The following is an 18,795-nucleotide window of genomic DNA, read 5'->3' as shown; positions in this document are numbered from 1 at the left end:
ACAGCAATTGGGGTTTCAGCAGATCTGTTGCATGGCGGTTCACTGGAAATAACCAAGGTTCCAAGAATCAGGAACAGAACCGGTTCAAGGACCGGAGTTCATTTGGTGGAAACCGCTATGGCTCAGAGTAACAAATCAATGTTCTGATTGGTTAAACAAACCTCGCAATCCGATTGGTCCAGCTAAAGCTTTCCTATTGGTCCATCAATTGGCCGTCAAAACAGAATCAATAATCCGCAACTGCAAAAAGAGATTCGCACATGTAGCAGAGAAGGCGAATGTGTGGATTTTTTCCACCTCATTCAAAAACTCCCACTGTCACATTTGGAACCTTAAAAAGGTCTGCTCTTGCACATTTTAAGCCGTTTGAGAAGGTACTGATTGACACATTCAAGACACTTGGTTTACAAATGCAAATCTTACACAAACATTTGTGAATTTAAATTATTATTACTGTTGATCTACATTTATTAAACTGATGGGCCTATAATTAGCAGGATTTGTAAGAGACTTATCTTTTTGTGTATTACCTATATTAGTGCTTCATTAAAAGTTGGTGGGAGTGAGCATTTTCTAGTGTTTCTAAGAAAACGTCTGTCAAAACTGGTGTAACAATATTTATATAGGCTTTAAAATATTCTACCAGTAACCCATCTTCTCCCAATGATTTCCTCATTTACATTGACAAAATAGCCCTGTGTACTTCCTCTTGTGTTATTGGGGCGTCTAGGAACTTCATCTGTTCCAATGTTAACTTTGGAATGTCTATTTTTTGTAAGTATATATTTAATTCATTAGGCATGGCATTAGAGGAGGGACTGTATAAATTTGAATAAAACTGATAAACATTTTCATTTATTTCTTTCAATGAGTAAACCAGACCTTTTGGTGTTTCAATAGCTGGTATTATATGGGATGTGTCTTGTATCTTCAAATGCCGAGAAAAAAATTTCCCAGCTTTTTCCCCACTTTCGTAATAATTTGTTTTTAAACTGAATAGAGCATATTCTGCTTACCTATTATAAATTTTATTTAGCTGGAACTTAAGCTTACAGAATTCTTTGAATATTGTATTTGAGTACAGTCGAGATCTTTTTCTAATTTGGAAATTTAGGTCTCAAGTTTCTGTATTTTAATGATTGTTTGTTTTTTCTGATTGTTTGATTGTTTGTTTGTCTTCCCCCTAACATATGCCTTTGAGGATTCCCAAACTGTTGAAATATTGGTGCTTCCTATATTGATCCTAAAAAATTAATTTAGATCTTCCTCCAGTGACAAAGCAAATATTTTATTTTTTGCTTTACTTTTTTTTTTAATAAAACATGAATAAATGTACATCCAAGTGCAGTGGTGCATGGTCTGATAAAGAAATTACTCCAATTCTGCAGTGTACAATCTGATCAGTCATGAAATTATATATTAAGAAGTAAGCGAGTCTAGAAACAGATTTATGGCAATTAGAGAAAAAAGTGCAATCCCTCGCTTTTGGATTTATTATTCTCCAAATTTCTATTAAACCCCAGTCACATGATATTTTACGAACTGCAGCCCTATCTTTGGGCAATAATGGTCCTATCATACGGCTTTTGTCCAAAATAGCATCCATTACTTGATTAAAATCACCTGCCAATATATTCTTTCCACTGACCTCTCCCAACATCTTGTTTACGTCATGGAAAAAATTAGATTCTGTCTTATTTGCTGCATACATGTTACACAGGACCATTTTAACACCATTTCTAAGTACTTTAATACATTAAATCTTTTCCATATTGTCCTTGATTTCCTTTTTCTTTCCTACCAAATTTAATTTTTTGTTTAACTATTACTCCATTTTGTTTAGATGTAAATTAACTACAGCACCCTCCATAATTATTGGAGCACCTAGTTAAAATGTGTTAAAAGCCTTAAAATAAATAAATTTTTTATTGCAGAAGCATAATCTCACTCTGAAAAAAAATGAGAAAAAAGCAACCTTCAACTCAAGTAAAAAAAAAAATCCTGACTAAGAAATAACTATTTCCCATAAAATGACCTGTTCCACAATTATTGGCACCCTTAACTTTATCTTGGAAATAAATGTATTTGAACCATTTACGTTATTTCTACTGTAGTGTATAAAGTGTATCAAAGTATCTAGGAACCTTTAATTTGTAATTCATCACTTCCCATTTCCCTGGGGAATAAATATGGCGTTACACAGAGGCCTATTTCTCTTACTCACTCTTAAACATGGTAAAGTTGCCCCAGGGCAATAAAAAATGAGAAATTAAGATTAGGCAGCTACAGTTTCAATCCAGCAAAGCTCAACGCCAGGCCTGGAACATGAAAGAGACCACGGAATGTGCCTGTGGCTCGCACAAGGAAGCAGATCCTGCAAAGGAGAATCCCCACATGCACTCTCAGAATGCCACCTACGCCGACTGAGGGGTCGCCATGTCTAAGGCTATGTCCTTTTTGACCAAAAGCCCAATGGAAGAAGAAGAATGGCTGCTGTTCAACTGCTATGAGGCCTGTGTCTGCACAGGAGCTTCAGAAAGTCCTACATGTTTGTGAAGTCCTGCAAGCCATCTCCACTCCTCACCAGGGACATGTAAGGCCACTGGTTCATATTTTCATAGCTTAGGAGATTGGTGCTGAATGCTTTGCTAGGATAAACTATTAGGGTAGTTATCATAGAGACTCTGCTGCACTCTGATTATAACGGTTAGTTTACCACCAAAGCTACATTTTATGGATGTAATAACATGGTCCAGTGTGTAAGCTGCTTGTGGCGCTGCAGAATCTCACTCCTGCAAGCACATCTGTTGCCACCTGGACCAGCTCTCACAGAAACAGTGTCAATCCCTCCTCATCTAGCCATTCCAGAGAAGTATGGTGGGAGTCCTTGTCACTGTAATGGTTTTCTGACGTAATCCAAAGTATTTCAGCAGGAACCCCTTTTCCTACGGATGAGCTCTCACTTGTGCTACTGCTATGTGGGGTACACAGAATGCTATAGACCTGCCATATAATAACTTTGTATCTGTCTTTCGTGATATTTTTGACCACTCTGTTAGTGGTAAGTATTCAGGAGAACAATTACTTCAACTTAAACAGGTGAGAAAACAGCAGCAGAACATGCTTTGGAGTTTCTTACATTAGCAGCAGAATGCATCTGGGATGAAAGTGCTTTACTCACTCTTTATAGGTGCAGTCTCAAAACAGAGCTATCATGTAAAGGAGACCAGATCAATTATTCACAGTTTGTTCAGCTATCCATAAAATTGATCTCATCCCTGCTAGACGTAACACCAAAGCAGTCCTCAGCTTCCCTGTTGCAGGCTCCACAGCTTTTTACACTGTCATGAGGATATATGTCACAACTGTGAAATGCACTTGAAGGACTGCTGCTGACCTGTGTTAGCATGCTTCTTTGTGGTTGCTTGAATGAAGTCCGTGGTGTTTGGCACGCCTTAAGCTGGTGTCACACTACATGACTTTTAGCCCAATTCTAAATATTTTTTGCCTCTAAATTGCAATTCAGACCAGTCGCTGTATATCAAACAATTTTTGTACCCGACTTTGGATGTAGTCACGTAGTGTAGACTCCCCACCAACTCAAGGCTGAACAAGTCCCTTCAACAGCCAATGAGAACAGAGAATAGAAAGTAAACACCGGCACGTTCATTGAAGCTCTACAGCCGAGGACAGATTAAACAGTAAAACTATGAAAAACTACAATATATTACATAGTGCTGGATGCATATGTCCCCAAGTAATGAGCATTACCTGTAGGAGAACCTAGTGAGCCAGAAAACATGCTGTTACAGCTTTTATTCCTACTGTATTCTAATTTTCCATTTCATCATAAATGATGGAACACTGCTACGGGCTCCCTCTAGCACAGTTTCTGAACCATTTAAGGTAGAACATAGCCACAACTGTGTACTATTGTGTAGTACAGTGCAATGTGTAGAGACCACACTAACCATATTTTCACCTCCCCGACCCAATTTTACATGTTATTTTCTTTGTGAATCTTTACAAACAGCAGTGCCCATACTAATAACCATACTTGTACAGATTGTACAGTGTATTTATCCTTGTCTCCTAGGAAACGTGAGTTGTGTGTTTGGTTGGGGGGTCTGGGGTCATGTAGTATGTTAAAACCGACAAAAACAGTCGTGTAGTGTGAAATATCCAGTCTGTTTACAATCTGCTCCAATATAAACTCGAGCTGCATATAGTGGCGCGCATGCGTGTCAGTATCTGCTTCATGGGTTGTGTCCTGTGCCCTGTGTACTTCATGTAGGGAACAGTGAGTAGAGAACCATTTCAAGCACACCTATGATATCAGTGCTCTCTGTAGCCGATACGATACTGTGTTTAAGTGCCAGCAATGGTGCCAATACTGATACGGTATCCGTATCGGTGCAACACTACATATAACCTTATCAGAATTCGTGATGGGGTGAATGAAAGACTGCATTCATGAAATCATCAGGTCATTTTGAATATCTGGTAATGAGTTATGGATTGGTCAATGCGCCCTCTGTCTTCTAATTTTCATTAATGACACAGAGATAGAGATATGATTTTTAGAGATATGCCCAATAAATGGATGATCTGTTACATTGACGACATTCTTGTTTACTTTAAGACCCTCAGAGAACACATTCACCATGTCAAGCAAGTTCTCACACATCTTCAAGAACACAATTTGTTTGTTAAACTGGAAAAATGTGTATTCCATAAAACTCAGATAATCCTTCTTGGCTACATACCAGAACAAGGTATCAGCAATTACACAATGACCTCAAAACCTAAATCCATCAAAGAGCTTCAAAGATTCCTGGGCTTTGCGAATTTCAACCAAAGATTCATATGTGGTTTTAGCAGCATCACAGTTCCTCTCACCTATCTTCTCAAAGGGAAACCCAGGACATTGAAATGGTCTCTAGAAGCCTCCACCTGCTTTTAGATGCCTCAGCAACATTACAGTTCCATCTAAAACCTTTCAGATGTGTAACCCAAAGGTATTTATCCAACACCAGTTCCTGACCTCAGACATTTTCTCATGATGGAATGCTTTCAAATCCTTACAGACGTTTCATTATCTACTCAAAAACTTTGTAGTACAGTAGAACCTGTTACTGCACAGAAAGTGAGAAACATTCTATTGTTCTTGATTTCAGAAGAAGTGGCCAATATTTTGGACATATCACTTATAGTTTCAGAAACGATCAGATGAATCATTTCATGGCCATTTTGGAAATCTCTAAATAAATTCCAGTATCATTTGGTACATACAGGTCTTGTTCATAACTACTGTGCTACTCACTTTAGCTGGAAATATAACTTTGATTTTGCATGTTTTGGACGCACCAACAACTGCACGCACTCAAGAGGAACACACAATACTAAAATAATTTGCAGAGAGATACTGACTAACCGACACTGAACCTTTTTTAAGATGTGTTGACGAAGTTTCCTCTTAAAGCACAGAGATAAGAAACTGGATCCTGGTTTCCTTTCACACTTTTAAATTGTTTTTCTAAGTAACAGAACATTTAAAAATGTCTCGCATTATGGTAGTCCAAATAAGGTAAGGTTTTCTTTGGAGCCAATCATAAGCTTTATATTGTGTTTCAGCTGCAGTTTAAGAAGACTATATATAATCAGATATCTGAGAATGTGTGGAGAACTTCTGTCTTAAATTATTGCTTATCTAAAGCAGCACCATCAGAAAGGGCCCAGCTACAGACACAAAGCAGGTAAGATCCTCCACTTGGCTCCATTTTCTCTTCACTCTATCAGTCAACATGCCCTGTGCAAAGTCATTTTGTCATCATCTTGATGCATTTATTTCTTTATATCAGACTTAAGATAAACCAGCCCTTATTATTGTGTTTTTCATGTGTAATCTGATTTAAGTACAGTTATATGCAAACCTTTTGGAAACACATTTGCTAACTTTAGTGCAGTTTTTCATATTCACAGTTTAACGTATTAGAAAACATAAAATGTGCTTTAACATTTGCATGTTTTTTTCAAATAACTTTTTAATTAGCTATTATTGCTATTATAAATAGTTATTATTTTAATTTAGTTAAAAAATCAGCCAAATATATAATTTATCCAGGGGTGCCCAAACATTTGTAAAATTATATTTTTAGAGCCAAATCATGGTTTGAAAGTTGTATGCATCTTTCTGTATTTTTGCTTGTTTAACCCAATTAGATGACACAGGCTAAACACTTTGTGAAAATGATATGATAATAAAAAACTGCTCAAAAATTACTTGTACAAAAATATTCTTACATGGAATTCAGATATACATTAAAAACGTTTCTCCTTCTCTTGTAAAGTAACCATTCTGTAGATACCAGGTACCGTTAGGAGAGAAATGAAATACACCAATCAGCCATAACATTAAAATAACCTCCTTGTATCTACACTCACTGTCCGTTTAATCAGCTTCACTGACTTTAAAGTTGCACTATGTTTTTCTCCAATTACAAACTGTAGTCCATTGGTTGCTCTTCATACTTTGCTAGTCCCCTTTCACTCTGTTCCTCAATGGTCAAGACCACCACAGAGCAGGTATGAATTGGGTGGTGGAAAATTATTAGTGCTGCAGTGGAACAGATGTGGTGGTGTTAGTGTGTTGAAAGTAGTTCAGTTTATATTATGAATAAATTTTTTGGTGTACTGTGTCCTTTTCTTCCCTTTTAGACATTAGGAGTTGAAGAAATCTTTGCCATGGCTGTCAATGAGATATCAAAAGATAGGGAAAAGCTGAAAGCAGGACTGGTGAAAGCCCTGGAGTGTGTTGCTACAATCTCCACAGCAGCAGCGGTGGTGAACCCTATCTTTGGCGTGACGGGCTCGCTGATCCGCTTGGTTCTCAACAACATTGATGATGAAGAGTTCCAGAGTCTGAAGCAAGATTTCAGAAAAGTGAACCGGGCGATGGACGAGATCTCACAGAAGAACCAAAGCACCCTGCTGCAGATCCAGAAGGAGACGCTGGACAACCAGTACCACCAAGTGGAGGAGAACATCCGCAACCAGTTCCGCAAGTTCATGGAGATTGTGGAACAGCCGAGCAAGAAAGCCGACTTTGAAGACAGCTTTGCCAACGACATGGGCGACCAGAACCTGCACACGCTGTACGATGGTGTGATGGGGAAACCCAAGGTCTTCAGCAAACCCATCCTGGAGGTGTACATGACCCACTGCCATGGACGCCGGAGGGTGATGGAGTGCCTCTGCACTCGCCTCACTTACCTCTTCTGCATCGGCCTAATCGCCCTCATGGGCCACGCCGCCATCATCGGGGACGACGAAGAAGATTTGAGCAAGGAATGGGCTGGGAAGATGGAAAACGTGCAGAAGAAGATGCAGGAAGAGCTGGAGAAGTGCAAGTGATCGCTCCTCCTTTTCCTCACAACAGTCTCCTAGTGCAATGTCTGTCAACCCTCGTCCTGGAAGCACCCCAAACTGCACATCTGTTGCTTTTCCTTCTCCCAACACACCTGATAAAACTAATCAGTTAATGAACAAGTCCTTCAGAGTTGCAGTGTGTGTGTTGAAGCAGGAAAACCACTAAATATATATTAATCTCTTATTTTCTGATTATATGCTGAGCTATATATTTATATTAAATAGCACTTTGTGCTTTGCAAAAAATAATATACAAAGTAGATTGGGAAACTGACTGTTTGGTCAACTTCTGTTCTCAGACCAAAATTTCTCACCAGTGCTGAAATAAAGAAGGTTTTTCACTCAACTGTGTGACTTCTTGTTTCTTTAATGAGTTTAAATATTTTTTAATCCCCTGACAGGTTAATCCCCAGCCCTACTTCAGCCATCATTAATCTGTGTACAACCAACTTATTCTTCAGCTCAATAAACACAAACTGTCATATCATGATCAGTATGGCTTCTGGCAAAAACATTCTACATACATGGCCCTAATTTAATTAACTGAAAAGAATTCCAGAGCACTTGATAATAATGAAATAACAATTTGGGTCTTCACTGATCTATCTAAAGCATTAGATACAGTCAATCATAGCATTGTATTACAGAAACTATTGTTATTTCCGTGCATATGTGCATATTAAGCCATGGATGTTCCTGCCCGGGATTGTACTGTGTATAAATAAATTAGAAAATCATCAAAAAGTTAATTTATTTCAGTAATTCAATTCAAAAATGAAACTCATATATAGATTCATTACATAAATATTATCTATTTCAAGCGTGTATTTATTTTTTGTATTTAAAGTTTTTATTTCACACTTCATCAATAACATATAGTATAGAGCAAATATATATATATATATATATATATATATATACATACAATTTCAGAATAAAAAAATATATAAGGAGACGTACATATTTATAAATGAATGAAAGAACAAAATACATATTTCTGAATATATTCATCCATTACAGACATTTAGAAACAGGAAGTGGAGACACTGGGCATGGATGAGGGTATTGCGAATTGCACTACCCCTTAAGTTTTATTTGTACCCATAGGTTTTGCCATGCCTCATTTCTTGTATAGCCTGATATTCTAGCTAACATATTGTCATGAGCAGCAGTTTCTGTCATTAAATTTAACCATTCCTTTAGCTCTGGTAATTTATTTGATTTATTGCTTATTCTTGATCCTGTAACTAAACCTGTAATCAAGAGCTCAAATTCAACCTTATTTATTAACAGGCATAGTTGTGGACATACCCGTAGGATTTTTCCCTAACCCTAGGTTTCCTAATAACCCTATGTGCACACTGTGTTTTACAAAGGCTTGTGGTACATTTCTACATATGTATTAGAAATACCCTCCTGTAGCTTCATTTTGGGGCAAGGTTGCTACTAGGCTTTCAAACCTTGTTTCGCTGGAGTTACCTGCAAACATACCTACTCTGCTGCTTAATAATTTTCAGAACTCTCTCTTTCCAAAAGTAAGAAACGTATTATTCTAGCAGGTCTCACTGCAGCAAAGAAATTGGTTGCATTTCGTTGGAAACCTCTTTTTCTTTCATGGACATAATGTATATAGAACTCTCTACTGCCAGAGTTAATGGTGCTAATGAAGCTAATGTTAATATTTGTTACGATGCAATTGCCTCCCTGAAGAATATGCTGTTAAACAACCCCCCTTCCCTCTACTTTTTTTTTTTTTTCCCTGTTAGGTTCCTTTTTCTGTTGATGCTTGTATTTGTGTTTCTGGTGTGTGTGTTTATGTGAGATTTATGTTTGTGTTATATGTCTTTGTAGTACTGGTTACTGTTCTTGTTAAAACAATAAAAAATTGATCACAAAAAAAAAATAATTCTTATCCATTTTGTAATAACCAAATCTGTTTAGGGCTCCAATCAAAAAACCCCACTCTACACCATCAAACGCATAAAGAAATAAAGAAATACAGCAATTGGGGTTTCAGCAGATCTGTTGCATGGCGGTTCACTGGAAATAACCAAGGTTCCAAGAATCAGGAACAGAACCGGTTCAAGGACCGGAGTTCATTTGGTGGAAACCGCTATGGCTCAGAGTAACAAATCAATGTTCTGATTGGTTAAACAAACCTCGCAATCCGATTGGTCCAGCTAAAGCTTTCCTATTGGTCCATCAATTGGCCGTCAAAACAGAATCAATAATCCGCAACTGCAAAAAGAGATTCGCACATGTAGCAGAGAAGGCGAATGTGTGGATTTTTTCCACCTCATTCAAAAACTCCCACTGTCACATTTGGAACCTTAAAAAGGTCTGCTCTTGCACATTTTAAGCCGTTTGAGAAGGTACTGATTGACACATTCAAGACACTTGGTTTACAAATGCAAATCTTACACAAACATTTGTGAATTTAAATTATTATTACTGTTGATCTACATTTATTAAACTGATGGGCCTATAATTAGCAGGATTTGTAAGAGACTTATCTTTTTGTGTATTACCTATATTAGTGCTTCATTAAAAGTTGGTGGGAGTGAGCATTTTCTAGTGTTTCTAAGAAAACGTCTGTCAAAACTGGTGTAACAATATTTATATAGGCTTTAAAATATTCTACCAGTAACCCATCTTCTCCCAATGATTTCCTCATTTACATTGACAAAATAGCCCTGTGTACTTCCTCTTGTGTTATTGGGGCGTCTAGGAACTTCATCTGTTCCAATGTTAACTTTGGAATGTCTATTTTTTGTAAGTATATATTTAATTCATTAGGCATGGCATTAGAGGAGGGACTGTATAAATTTGAATAAAACTGATAAACATTTTCATTTATTTCTTTCAATGAGTAAACCAGACCTTTTGGTGTTTCAATAGCTGGTATTATATGGGATGTGTCTTGTATCTTCAAATGCCGAGAAAGAAATTTCCCAGCTTTTTCCCCACTTTCGTAATAATTTGTTTTTAAACTGAATAGAGCATATTCTGCTTACCTATTATAAATTTTATTTAGCTGGAACTTAAGCTTACAGAATTCTTTGAATATTGTATTTGAGTACAGTCGAGATCTTTTTCTAATTTGGAAATTTAGGTCTCAAGTTTCTGTATTTTAATGATTGTTTGTTTTTTCTGATTGTTTGATTGTTTGTTTGTCTTCCCCCTAACATATGCCTTTGAGGATTCCCAAACTGTTGAAATATTGGTGCTTCCTATATTGATCCTAAAAAATTAATTTAGATCTTCCTCCAGTGACAAAGCAAATATTTTATTTTTTGCTTTACTTTTTTTTTTAATAAAACATGAATAAATGTACATCCAAGTGCAGTGGTGCATGGTCTGATAAAGAAATTACTCCAATTCTGCAGTGTACAATCTGATCAGTCATGAAATTATATATTAAGAAGTAAGCGAGTCTAGAAACAGATTTATGGCAATTAGAGAAAAAAGTGCAATCCCTCGCTTTTGGATTTATTATTCTCCAAATTTCTATTAAACCCCAGTCACATGATATTTTACGAACTGCAGCCCTATCTTTGGGCAATAATGGTCCTATCATACGGCTTTTGTCCAAAATAGCATCCATTACTTGATTAAAATCACCTGCCAATATATTCTTTCCACTGACCTCTCCCAACATCTTGTTTACGTCATGGAAAAAATTAGATTCTGTCTTATTTGCTGCATACATGTTACACAGGACCATTTTAACACCATTTCTAAGTACTTTAATACATTAAATCTTTTCCATATTGTCCTTGATTTCCTTTTTCTTTCCTACCAAATTTAATTTTTTGTTTAACTATTACTCCATTTTGTTTAGATGTAAATTAACTACAGCACCCTCCATAATTATTGGAGCACCTAGTTAAAATGTGTTAAAAGCCTTAAAATAAATAAATTTTTTATTGCAGAAGCATAATCTCACTCTGAAAAAAAATGAGAAAAAAGCAACCTTCAACTCAAGTAAAAAAAAAAATCCTGACTAAGAAATAACTATTTCCCATAAAATGACCTGTTCCACAATTATTGGCACCCTTAACTTTATCTTGGAAATAAATGTATTTGAACCATTTACGTTATTTCTACTGTAGTGTATAAAGTGTATCAAAGTATCTAGGAACCTTTAATTTGTAATTCATCACTTCCCATTTCCCTGGGGAATAAATATGGCGTTACACAGAGGCCTATTTCTCTTACTCACTCTTAAACATGGTAAAGTTGCCCCAGGGCAATAAAAAATGAGAAATTAAGATTAGGCAGCTACAGTTTCAATCCAGCAAAGCTCAACGCCAGGCCTGGAACATGAAAGAGACCACGGAATGTGCCTGTGGCTCGCACAAGGAAGCAGATCCTGCAAAGGAGAATCCCCACATGCACTCTCAGAATGCCACCTACGCCGACTGAGGGGTCGCCATGTCTAAGGCTATGTCCTTTTTGACCAAAAGCCCAATGGAAGAAGAAGAATGGCTGCTGTTCAACTGCTATGAGGCCTGTGTCTGCACAGGAGCTTCAGAAAGTCCTACATGTTTGTGAAGTCCTGCAAGCCATCTCCACTCCTCACCAGGGACATGTAAGGCCACTGGTTCATATTTTCATAGCTTAGGAGATTGGTGCTGAATGCTTTGCTAGGATAAACTATTATCTTTTTAGAATTTAGGGTAGTTATCATAGAGACTCTGCTGCACTCTGATTATAACGGTTAGTTTACCACCAAAGCTACATTTTATGGATGTAATAACATGGTCCAGTGTGTAAGCTGCTTGTGGCGCTGCAGAATCTCACTCCTGCAAGCACATCTGTTGCCACCTGGACCAGCTCTCACAGAAACAGTGTCAATCCCTCCTCATCTAGCCATTCCAGAGAAGTATGGTGGGAGTCCTTGTCACTGTAATGGTTTTCTGACGTAATCCAAAGTATTTCAGCAGGAACCCCTTTTCCTACGGATGAGCTCTCACTTGTGCTACTGCTATGTGGGGTACACAGAATGCTATAGACCTGCCATATAATAACTTTGTATCTGTCTTTCGTGATATTTTTGACCACTCTGTTAGTGGTAAGTATTCAGGAGAACAATTACTTCAACTTAAACAGGTGAGAAAAACAGCAGCAGAACATGCTTTGGAGTTTCTTACATTAGCAGCAGAATGCATCTGGGATGAAAGTGCTTTACTCACTCTTTATAGGTGCAGTCTCAAAACAGAGCTATCATGTAAAGGAGACCAGATCAATTATTCACAGTTTGTTCAGCTATCCATAAAATTGATCTCATCCCTGCTAGACGTAACACCAAAGCAGTCCTCAGCTTCCCTGTTGCAGGCTCCACAGCTTTTTACACTGTCATGAGGATATATGTCACAACTGTGAAATGCACTTGAAGGACTGCTGCTGACCTGTGTTAGCATGCTTCTTTGTGGTTGCTTGAATGAAGTCCGTGGTGTTTGGCACGCCTTAAGCTGGTGTCACACTACATGACTTTTAGCCCAATTCTAAATATTTTTTGCCTCTAAATTGCAATTCAGACCAGTCGCTGTATATCAAACAATTTTTGTACCCGACTTTGGATGTAGTCACGTAGTGTAGACTCCCCACCAACTCAAGGCTGAACAAGTCCCTTCAACAGCCAATGAGAACAGAGAATAGAAAGTAAACACCGGCACGTTCATTGAAGCTCTACAGCCGAGGACAGATTAAACAGTAAAACTATGAAAAACTACAATATATTACATAGTGCTGGATGCATATGTCCCCAAGTAATGAGCATTACCTGTAGGAGAACCTAGTGAGCCAGAAAACATGCTGTTACAGCTTTTATTCCTACTGTATTCTAATTTTCCATTTCATCATAAATGATGGAACACTGCTACGGGCTCCCTCTAGCACAGTTTCTGAACCATTTAAGGTAGAACATAGCCACAACTGTGTACTATTGTGTAGTACAGTGCAATGTGTAGAGACCACACTAACCATATTTTCACCTCCCCGACCCAATTTTACATGTTATTTTCTTTGTGAATCTTTACAAACAGCAGTGCCCATACTAATAACCATACTTGTACAGATTGTACAGTGTATTTATCCTTGTCTCCTAGGAAACGTGAGTTGTGTGTTTGGTTGGGGGGTCTGGGGTCATGTAGTATGTTAAAACCGACAAAAACAGTCGTGTAGTGTGAAATATCCAGTCTGTTTACAATCTGCTCCAATATAAACTCGAGCTGCATATAGTGGCGCGCATGCGTGTCAGTATCTGCTTCATGGGTTGTGTCCTGTGCCCTGTGTACTTCATGTAGGGAACAGTGAGTAGAGAACCATTTCAAGCACACCTATGATATCAGTGCTCTCTGTAGCCGATACGATACTGTGTTTAAGTGCCAGCAATGGTGCCAATACTGATACGGTATCCGTATCGGTGCAACACTACATATAACCTTATCAGAATTCGTGATGGGGTGAATGAAAGACTGCATTCATGAAATCATCAGGTCATTTTGAATATCTGGTAATGAGTTATGGATTGGTCAATGCGCCCTCTGTCTTCTAATTTTCATTAATGACACAGAGATAGAGATATGATTTTTAGAGATATGCCCAATAAATGGATGATCTGTTACATTGACGACATTCTTGTTTACTTTAAGACCCTCAGAGAACACATTCACCATGTCAAGCAAGTTCTCACACATCTTCAAGAACACAATTTGTTTGTTAAACTGGAAAAATGTGTATTCCATAAAACTCAGATAATCCTTCTTGGCTACATACCAGAACAAGGTATCAGCAATTACACAATGACCTCAAAACCTAAATCCATCAAAGAGCTTCAAAGATTCCTGGGCTTTGCGAATTTCAACCAAAGATTCATATGTGGTTTTAGCAGCATCACAGTTCCTCTCACCTATCTTCTCAAAGGGAAACCCAGGACATTGAAATGGTCTCTAGAAGCCTCCACCTGCTTTTAGATGCCTCAGCAACATTACAGTTCCATCTAAAACCTTTCAGATGTGTAACCCAAAGGTATTTATCCAACACCAGTTCCTGACCTCAGACATTTTCTCATGATGGAATGCTTTCAAATCCTTACAGACGTTTCATTATCTACTCAAAAACTTTGTAGTACAGTAGAACCTGTTACTGCACAGAAAGTGAGAAACATTCTATTGTTCTTGATTTCAGAAGAAGTGGCCAATATTTTGGACATATCACTTATAGTTTCAGAAAAGATCAGATGTATCATTTCATGGCCATTTTGGAAATCTCTAAATAAATTCCAGTATCATTTGGTACCTACAGGTCTTGTTCATAACTACTGTGCTACTCACTTTAGCTGGAAATATAACTTTGATTTTGCATGTTTTGGACGCACCAACAACTGCACGCACTCAAGAGGAACACACAATACTAAAATAATTTGCAGAGAGATACTGACTAACCGACACTGAACCTTTTTTAAGATGTGTTGACGAAGTTTCCTCTTAAAGCACAGAGATAAGAAACTGGATCCTGGTTTCCTTTCACACTTTTAAATTGTTTTTCTAAGTAACAGAACATTTAAAAATGTCTCGCATTATGGTAGTCCAAATAAGGTAAGGTTTTCTTTGGAGCCAATCATAAGCTTTATATTGTGTTTCAGCTGCAGTTTAAGAAGACTATATATAATCAGATATCTGAGAATGTGTGGAGAACTTCTGTCTTAAATTATTGCTTATCTAAAGCAGCACCATCAGAAAGGGCCCAGCTACAGACACAAAGCAGGTAAGATCCTCCACTTGGCTCCATTTTCTCTTCACTCTATCAGTCAACATGCCCTGTGCAAAGTCATTTTGTCATCATCTTGATGCATTTATTTCTTTATATCAGACTTAAGATAAACCAGCCCTTATTATTGTGTTTTTCATGTGTAATCTGATTTAAGTAGTTATATGCAAACCTTTTGGAAACACATTTGCTAACTTTAGTGCAGTTTTTCATATTCACAGTTTAACGTATTAGAAAACATAAAATGTGCTTTAACATTTGCATGTTTTTTTCAAATAACTTTTTAATTAGCTATTATTGCTATTATAAATAGTTATTATTTTAATTTAGTTAAAAAATCAGCCAAATATATAATTTATCCAGGGGTGCCCAAACATTTGTAAAATTATATTTTTAGAGCCAAATCATGGTTTGAAAGTTGTATGCATCTTTCTGTATTTTTGCTTGTTTAACCCAATTAGATGACACAGGCTAAACACTTTGTGAAAATGATATGATAATAAAAAACTGCTCAAAAATTACTTGTACAAAAATATTCTTACATGGAATTCAGATATACATTAAAAACGTTTCTCCTTCTCTTGTAAAGTAACCATTCTGTAGATACCAGGTACCGTTAGGAGAGAAATGAAATACACCAATCAGCCATAACATTAAAATAACCTCCTTGTATCTACACTCACTGTCCGTTTAATCAGCTTCACTGACTTTAAAGTTGCACTATGTTTTTCTCCAATTACAAACTGTAGTCCATTGGTTGCTCTTCATACTTTGCTAGTCCCCTTTCACTCTGTTCCTCAATGGTCAAGACCACCACAGAGCAGGTATGAATTGGGTGGTGGAAAATTATTAGTGCTGCAGTGGAACAGATGTGGTGGTGTTAGTGTGTTGAAAGTAGTTCAGTTTATATTATGAATAAATTTTTTGGTGTACTGTGGCCTTTTCTTCCCTTTTAGACATTAGGAGTTGAAGAAATCTTTGCCATGGCTGTCAATGAGATATCAAAAGATAGGGAAAAGCTGAAAGCAGGACTGGTGAAAGCCCTGGAGTGTGTTGCTACAATCTCCACAGCAGCAGCGGTGGTGAACCCTATCTTTGGCGTGACGGGCTCGCTGATCCGCTTGGTTCTCAACAACATTGATGATGAAGAGTTCCAGAGTCTGAAGCAAGATTTCAGAAAAGTGAACCGGGCGATGGACGAGATCTCACAGAAGAACCAAAGCACCCTGCTGCAGATCCAGAAGGAGACGCTGGACAACCAGTACCACCAAGTGGAGGAGAACATCCGCAACCAGTTCCGCAAGTTCATGGAGATTGTGGAACAGCCGAGCAAGAAAGCCGACTTTGAAGACAGCTTTGCCAACGACATGGGCGACCAGAACCTGCACACGCTGTACGATGGTGTGATGGGGAAACCCAAGGTCTTCAGCAAACCCATCCTGGAGGTGTACATGACCCACTGCCATGGACGCCGGAGGGTGATGGAGTGCCTCTGCACTCGCCTCACTTACCTCTTCTGCATCGGCCTAATCGCCCTCATGGGCCACGCCGCCATCATCGGGGACGACGAAGAAGATTTGAGCAAGGAATGGGCTGGGAAGATGGAAAACGTGCAGAAGAAGATGCAGGAAGAGCTGGAGAAGTGCAAGTGATCGCTCCTCCTTTTCCTCACAACAGTCTCCTAGTGCAATGTCTGTCAACCCTCGTCCTGGAAGCACCCCAAACTGCACATCTGTTGCTTTTCCTTCTCCCAACACACCTGATAAAACTAATCAGTTAATGAACAAGTCCTTCAGAGTTGCAGTGTGTGTGTTGAAGCAGGAAAACCACTAAATATATATTAATCTCTTATTTTCTGATTATATGCTGAGCTATATATTTATATTAAATAGCACTTTGTGCTTTGCAAAAAATAATATACAAAGTAGATTGGGAAACTGACTGTTTGGTCAACTTCTGTTCTCAGACCAAAATTTCTCACCAGTGCTGAAATAAAGAAGGTTTTTCACTCAACTGTGTGACTTCTTGTTTCTTTAATGAGTTTAAATATTTTTTAATCCCCTGACAGGTTAATCCCCAGCCCTACTTCAGCCATCATTAATCTGTGTACAACCAACTTATTCTTCAGCTCAATAAACACAAACTGTCATATCATGATCAGTATGGCTTCTGGCAAAAACATTCTACATACATGGCCCTAATTTAATTAACTGAAAAGAATTCCAGAGCACTTGATAATAATGAAATAACAATTGGGGTCTTCACTGATCTATCTAAAGCATTAGATACAGTCAATCATAGCATTGTATTACAGAAACTATTGTTATTTCCGTGCATATGTGCATATTAAGCCATGGATGTTCCTGCCCGGGATTGTACTGTGTATAAATAAATTAGAAAATCATCAAAAAGTTAATTTATTTCAGTAATTCAATTCAAAAATGAAACTCATATATAGATTCATTACATAAATATTATCTATTTCAAGCGTGTATTTATTTTTTGTATTTAAAGTTTTTATTTCACACTTCATCAATAACATATAGTATAGAGCAAATATATATATATATATATATATATATATATACATACAATTTCAGAATAAAAAAATATATAAGGAGACGTACATATTTATAAATGAATGAAAGAACAAAATACATATTTCTGAATATATTCATCCATTACAGACATTTAGAAACAGGAAGTGGAGACACTGGGCATGGATGAGGTTATTGCGAATTGCACTACCCCTTAAGTTTTATTTGTACCCATAGGTTTTGCCATGCCTCATTTCTTGTATAGCCTGATATTCTAGCTAACATATTGTCATGAGCAGCAGTTTCTGTCATTAAATTTAACCATTCCTTTAGCTCTGGTAATTTATTTGATTTATTGCTTATTCTTGATCCTGTAACTAAACCTGTAATCAAGAGCTCAAATTCAACCTTATTTATTAACAGGCATAGTTGTGGACATACCCGTAGGATTTTTCCCTAACCCTAGGTTTCCTAATAACCCTATGTGCACACTGTGTTTTACAAAGGCTTGTGGTACATTTCTACATATGTATTAGAAATACCCTCCTGTAGCTTCATTTTGGGGCAAGGTTGCTACTAGGCTTTCAAACCTTGTTTCGCTGGAGTTACCTGCAAACATACATACTCTGCTGCTTAATAATTTTCAGAACTCTCTCTTTCCAAAAGTAAGAAACGTATTATTCTAGCAGGTCTCACTGCAGCAAAGAAATTGGTTGCATTTCGTTGGAAACCTCTTTTTCTTTCATGGACATAACGTATATAGAACTCTCTACTGCCAGAGTTAATGGTGCTAATGAAGCTAATGTTAATATTTGTTACGATGCAATTGCCTCCCTGAAGAATATGCTGTTAAACAACCCCCCTTCCCTCTACTTTTTTTTTTTTTTCCCTGTTAGGTTCCTTTTTCTGTTGATGCTTGTATTTGTGTTTCTGGTGTGTGTGTTTATGTGAGATTTATGTTTGTGTTATATGTCTTTGTAGTACTGGTTACTGTTCTTGTTAAAACAATAAAAAATTGATCACAAAAAAAAAATAATTCTTATCCATTTTGTAATAA

General features: G+C 37.4%; 2 protein-coding genes and 1 long non-coding RNA gene across 5 annotated transcripts in view; 2 read left to right on the top strand and 1 right to left on the bottom strand.

Moving 5' to 3' along the window:
• The window catches only part of LOC136667207 (uncharacterized), a 192,409-nt gene that overhangs the window by 71,244 nt on the left and 102,370 nt on the right, over positions 1–18,795 (bottom strand). The gene's annotated exons all lie outside the window — the stretch shown is intronic.
• Positions 1,043–7,926, top strand: LOC136664374 (protein rapunzel-like). Of its 2 annotated transcripts, XM_066641535.1 has the most exons (3): positions 1,043–2,593; positions 5,635–5,756; positions 6,718–7,926. In XM_066641535.1, the coding sequence occupies exon 3, from the start codon at positions 6,745–6,747 to the stop codon at positions 7,411–7,413; it is 669 nt and encodes a 222-aa protein (XP_066497632.1). In that variant the 5' UTR covers positions 1,043–2,593; positions 5,635–5,756; positions 6,718–6,744; the 3' UTR covers positions 7,414–7,926. The 2 variants fall into 2 exon arrangements, with proteins under 2 accessions (XP_066497632.1, XP_066497640.1); XM_066641543.1 differs by lacking the exon at positions 1,043–2,593 and having other exon boundaries at positions 5,599–5,756.
• Positions 10,172–17,592, top strand: LOC136709298 (protein rapunzel-like). Of its 2 annotated transcripts, XM_066684449.1 has the most exons (3): positions 10,172–12,019; positions 15,077–15,198; positions 16,158–17,592. In XM_066684449.1, the coding sequence occupies exon 3, from the start codon at positions 16,185–16,187 to the stop codon at positions 16,851–16,853; it is 669 nt and encodes a 222-aa protein (XP_066540546.1). In that variant the 5' UTR covers positions 10,172–12,019; positions 15,077–15,198; positions 16,158–16,184; the 3' UTR covers positions 16,854–17,592. The 2 variants fall into 2 exon arrangements, with proteins under 2 accessions (XP_066540546.1, XP_066540552.1); XM_066684455.1 differs by lacking the exon at positions 10,172–12,019 and having other exon boundaries at positions 15,041–15,198.

Source organism: Hoplias malabaricus, chromosome 1, assembly GCF_029633855.1.
Source record: "Hoplias malabaricus isolate fHopMal1 chromosome 1, fHopMal1.hap1, whole genome shotgun sequence".
Classification (NCBI taxonomy): Eukaryota; Metazoa; Chordata; class Actinopteri; order Characiformes; family Erythrinidae; genus Hoplias; species Hoplias malabaricus.
The sequence above is the reverse complement of the archived record's forward strand: the minus strand, read 5'-3'. Positions and strand labels throughout refer to the sequence as shown.

Coding starts and splice junctions, on each gene's coding strand:
- LOC136709298 (XM_066684449.1), top strand. CDS start 16,185: ATGGCTGTCAATGAGATATCAAAAGATAGGGAAAAGCTGAAAGCAGGA.
- LOC136664374 (XM_066641535.1), top strand. CDS start 6,745: ATGGCTGTCAATGAGATATCAAAAGATAGGGAAAAGCTGAAAGCAGGA.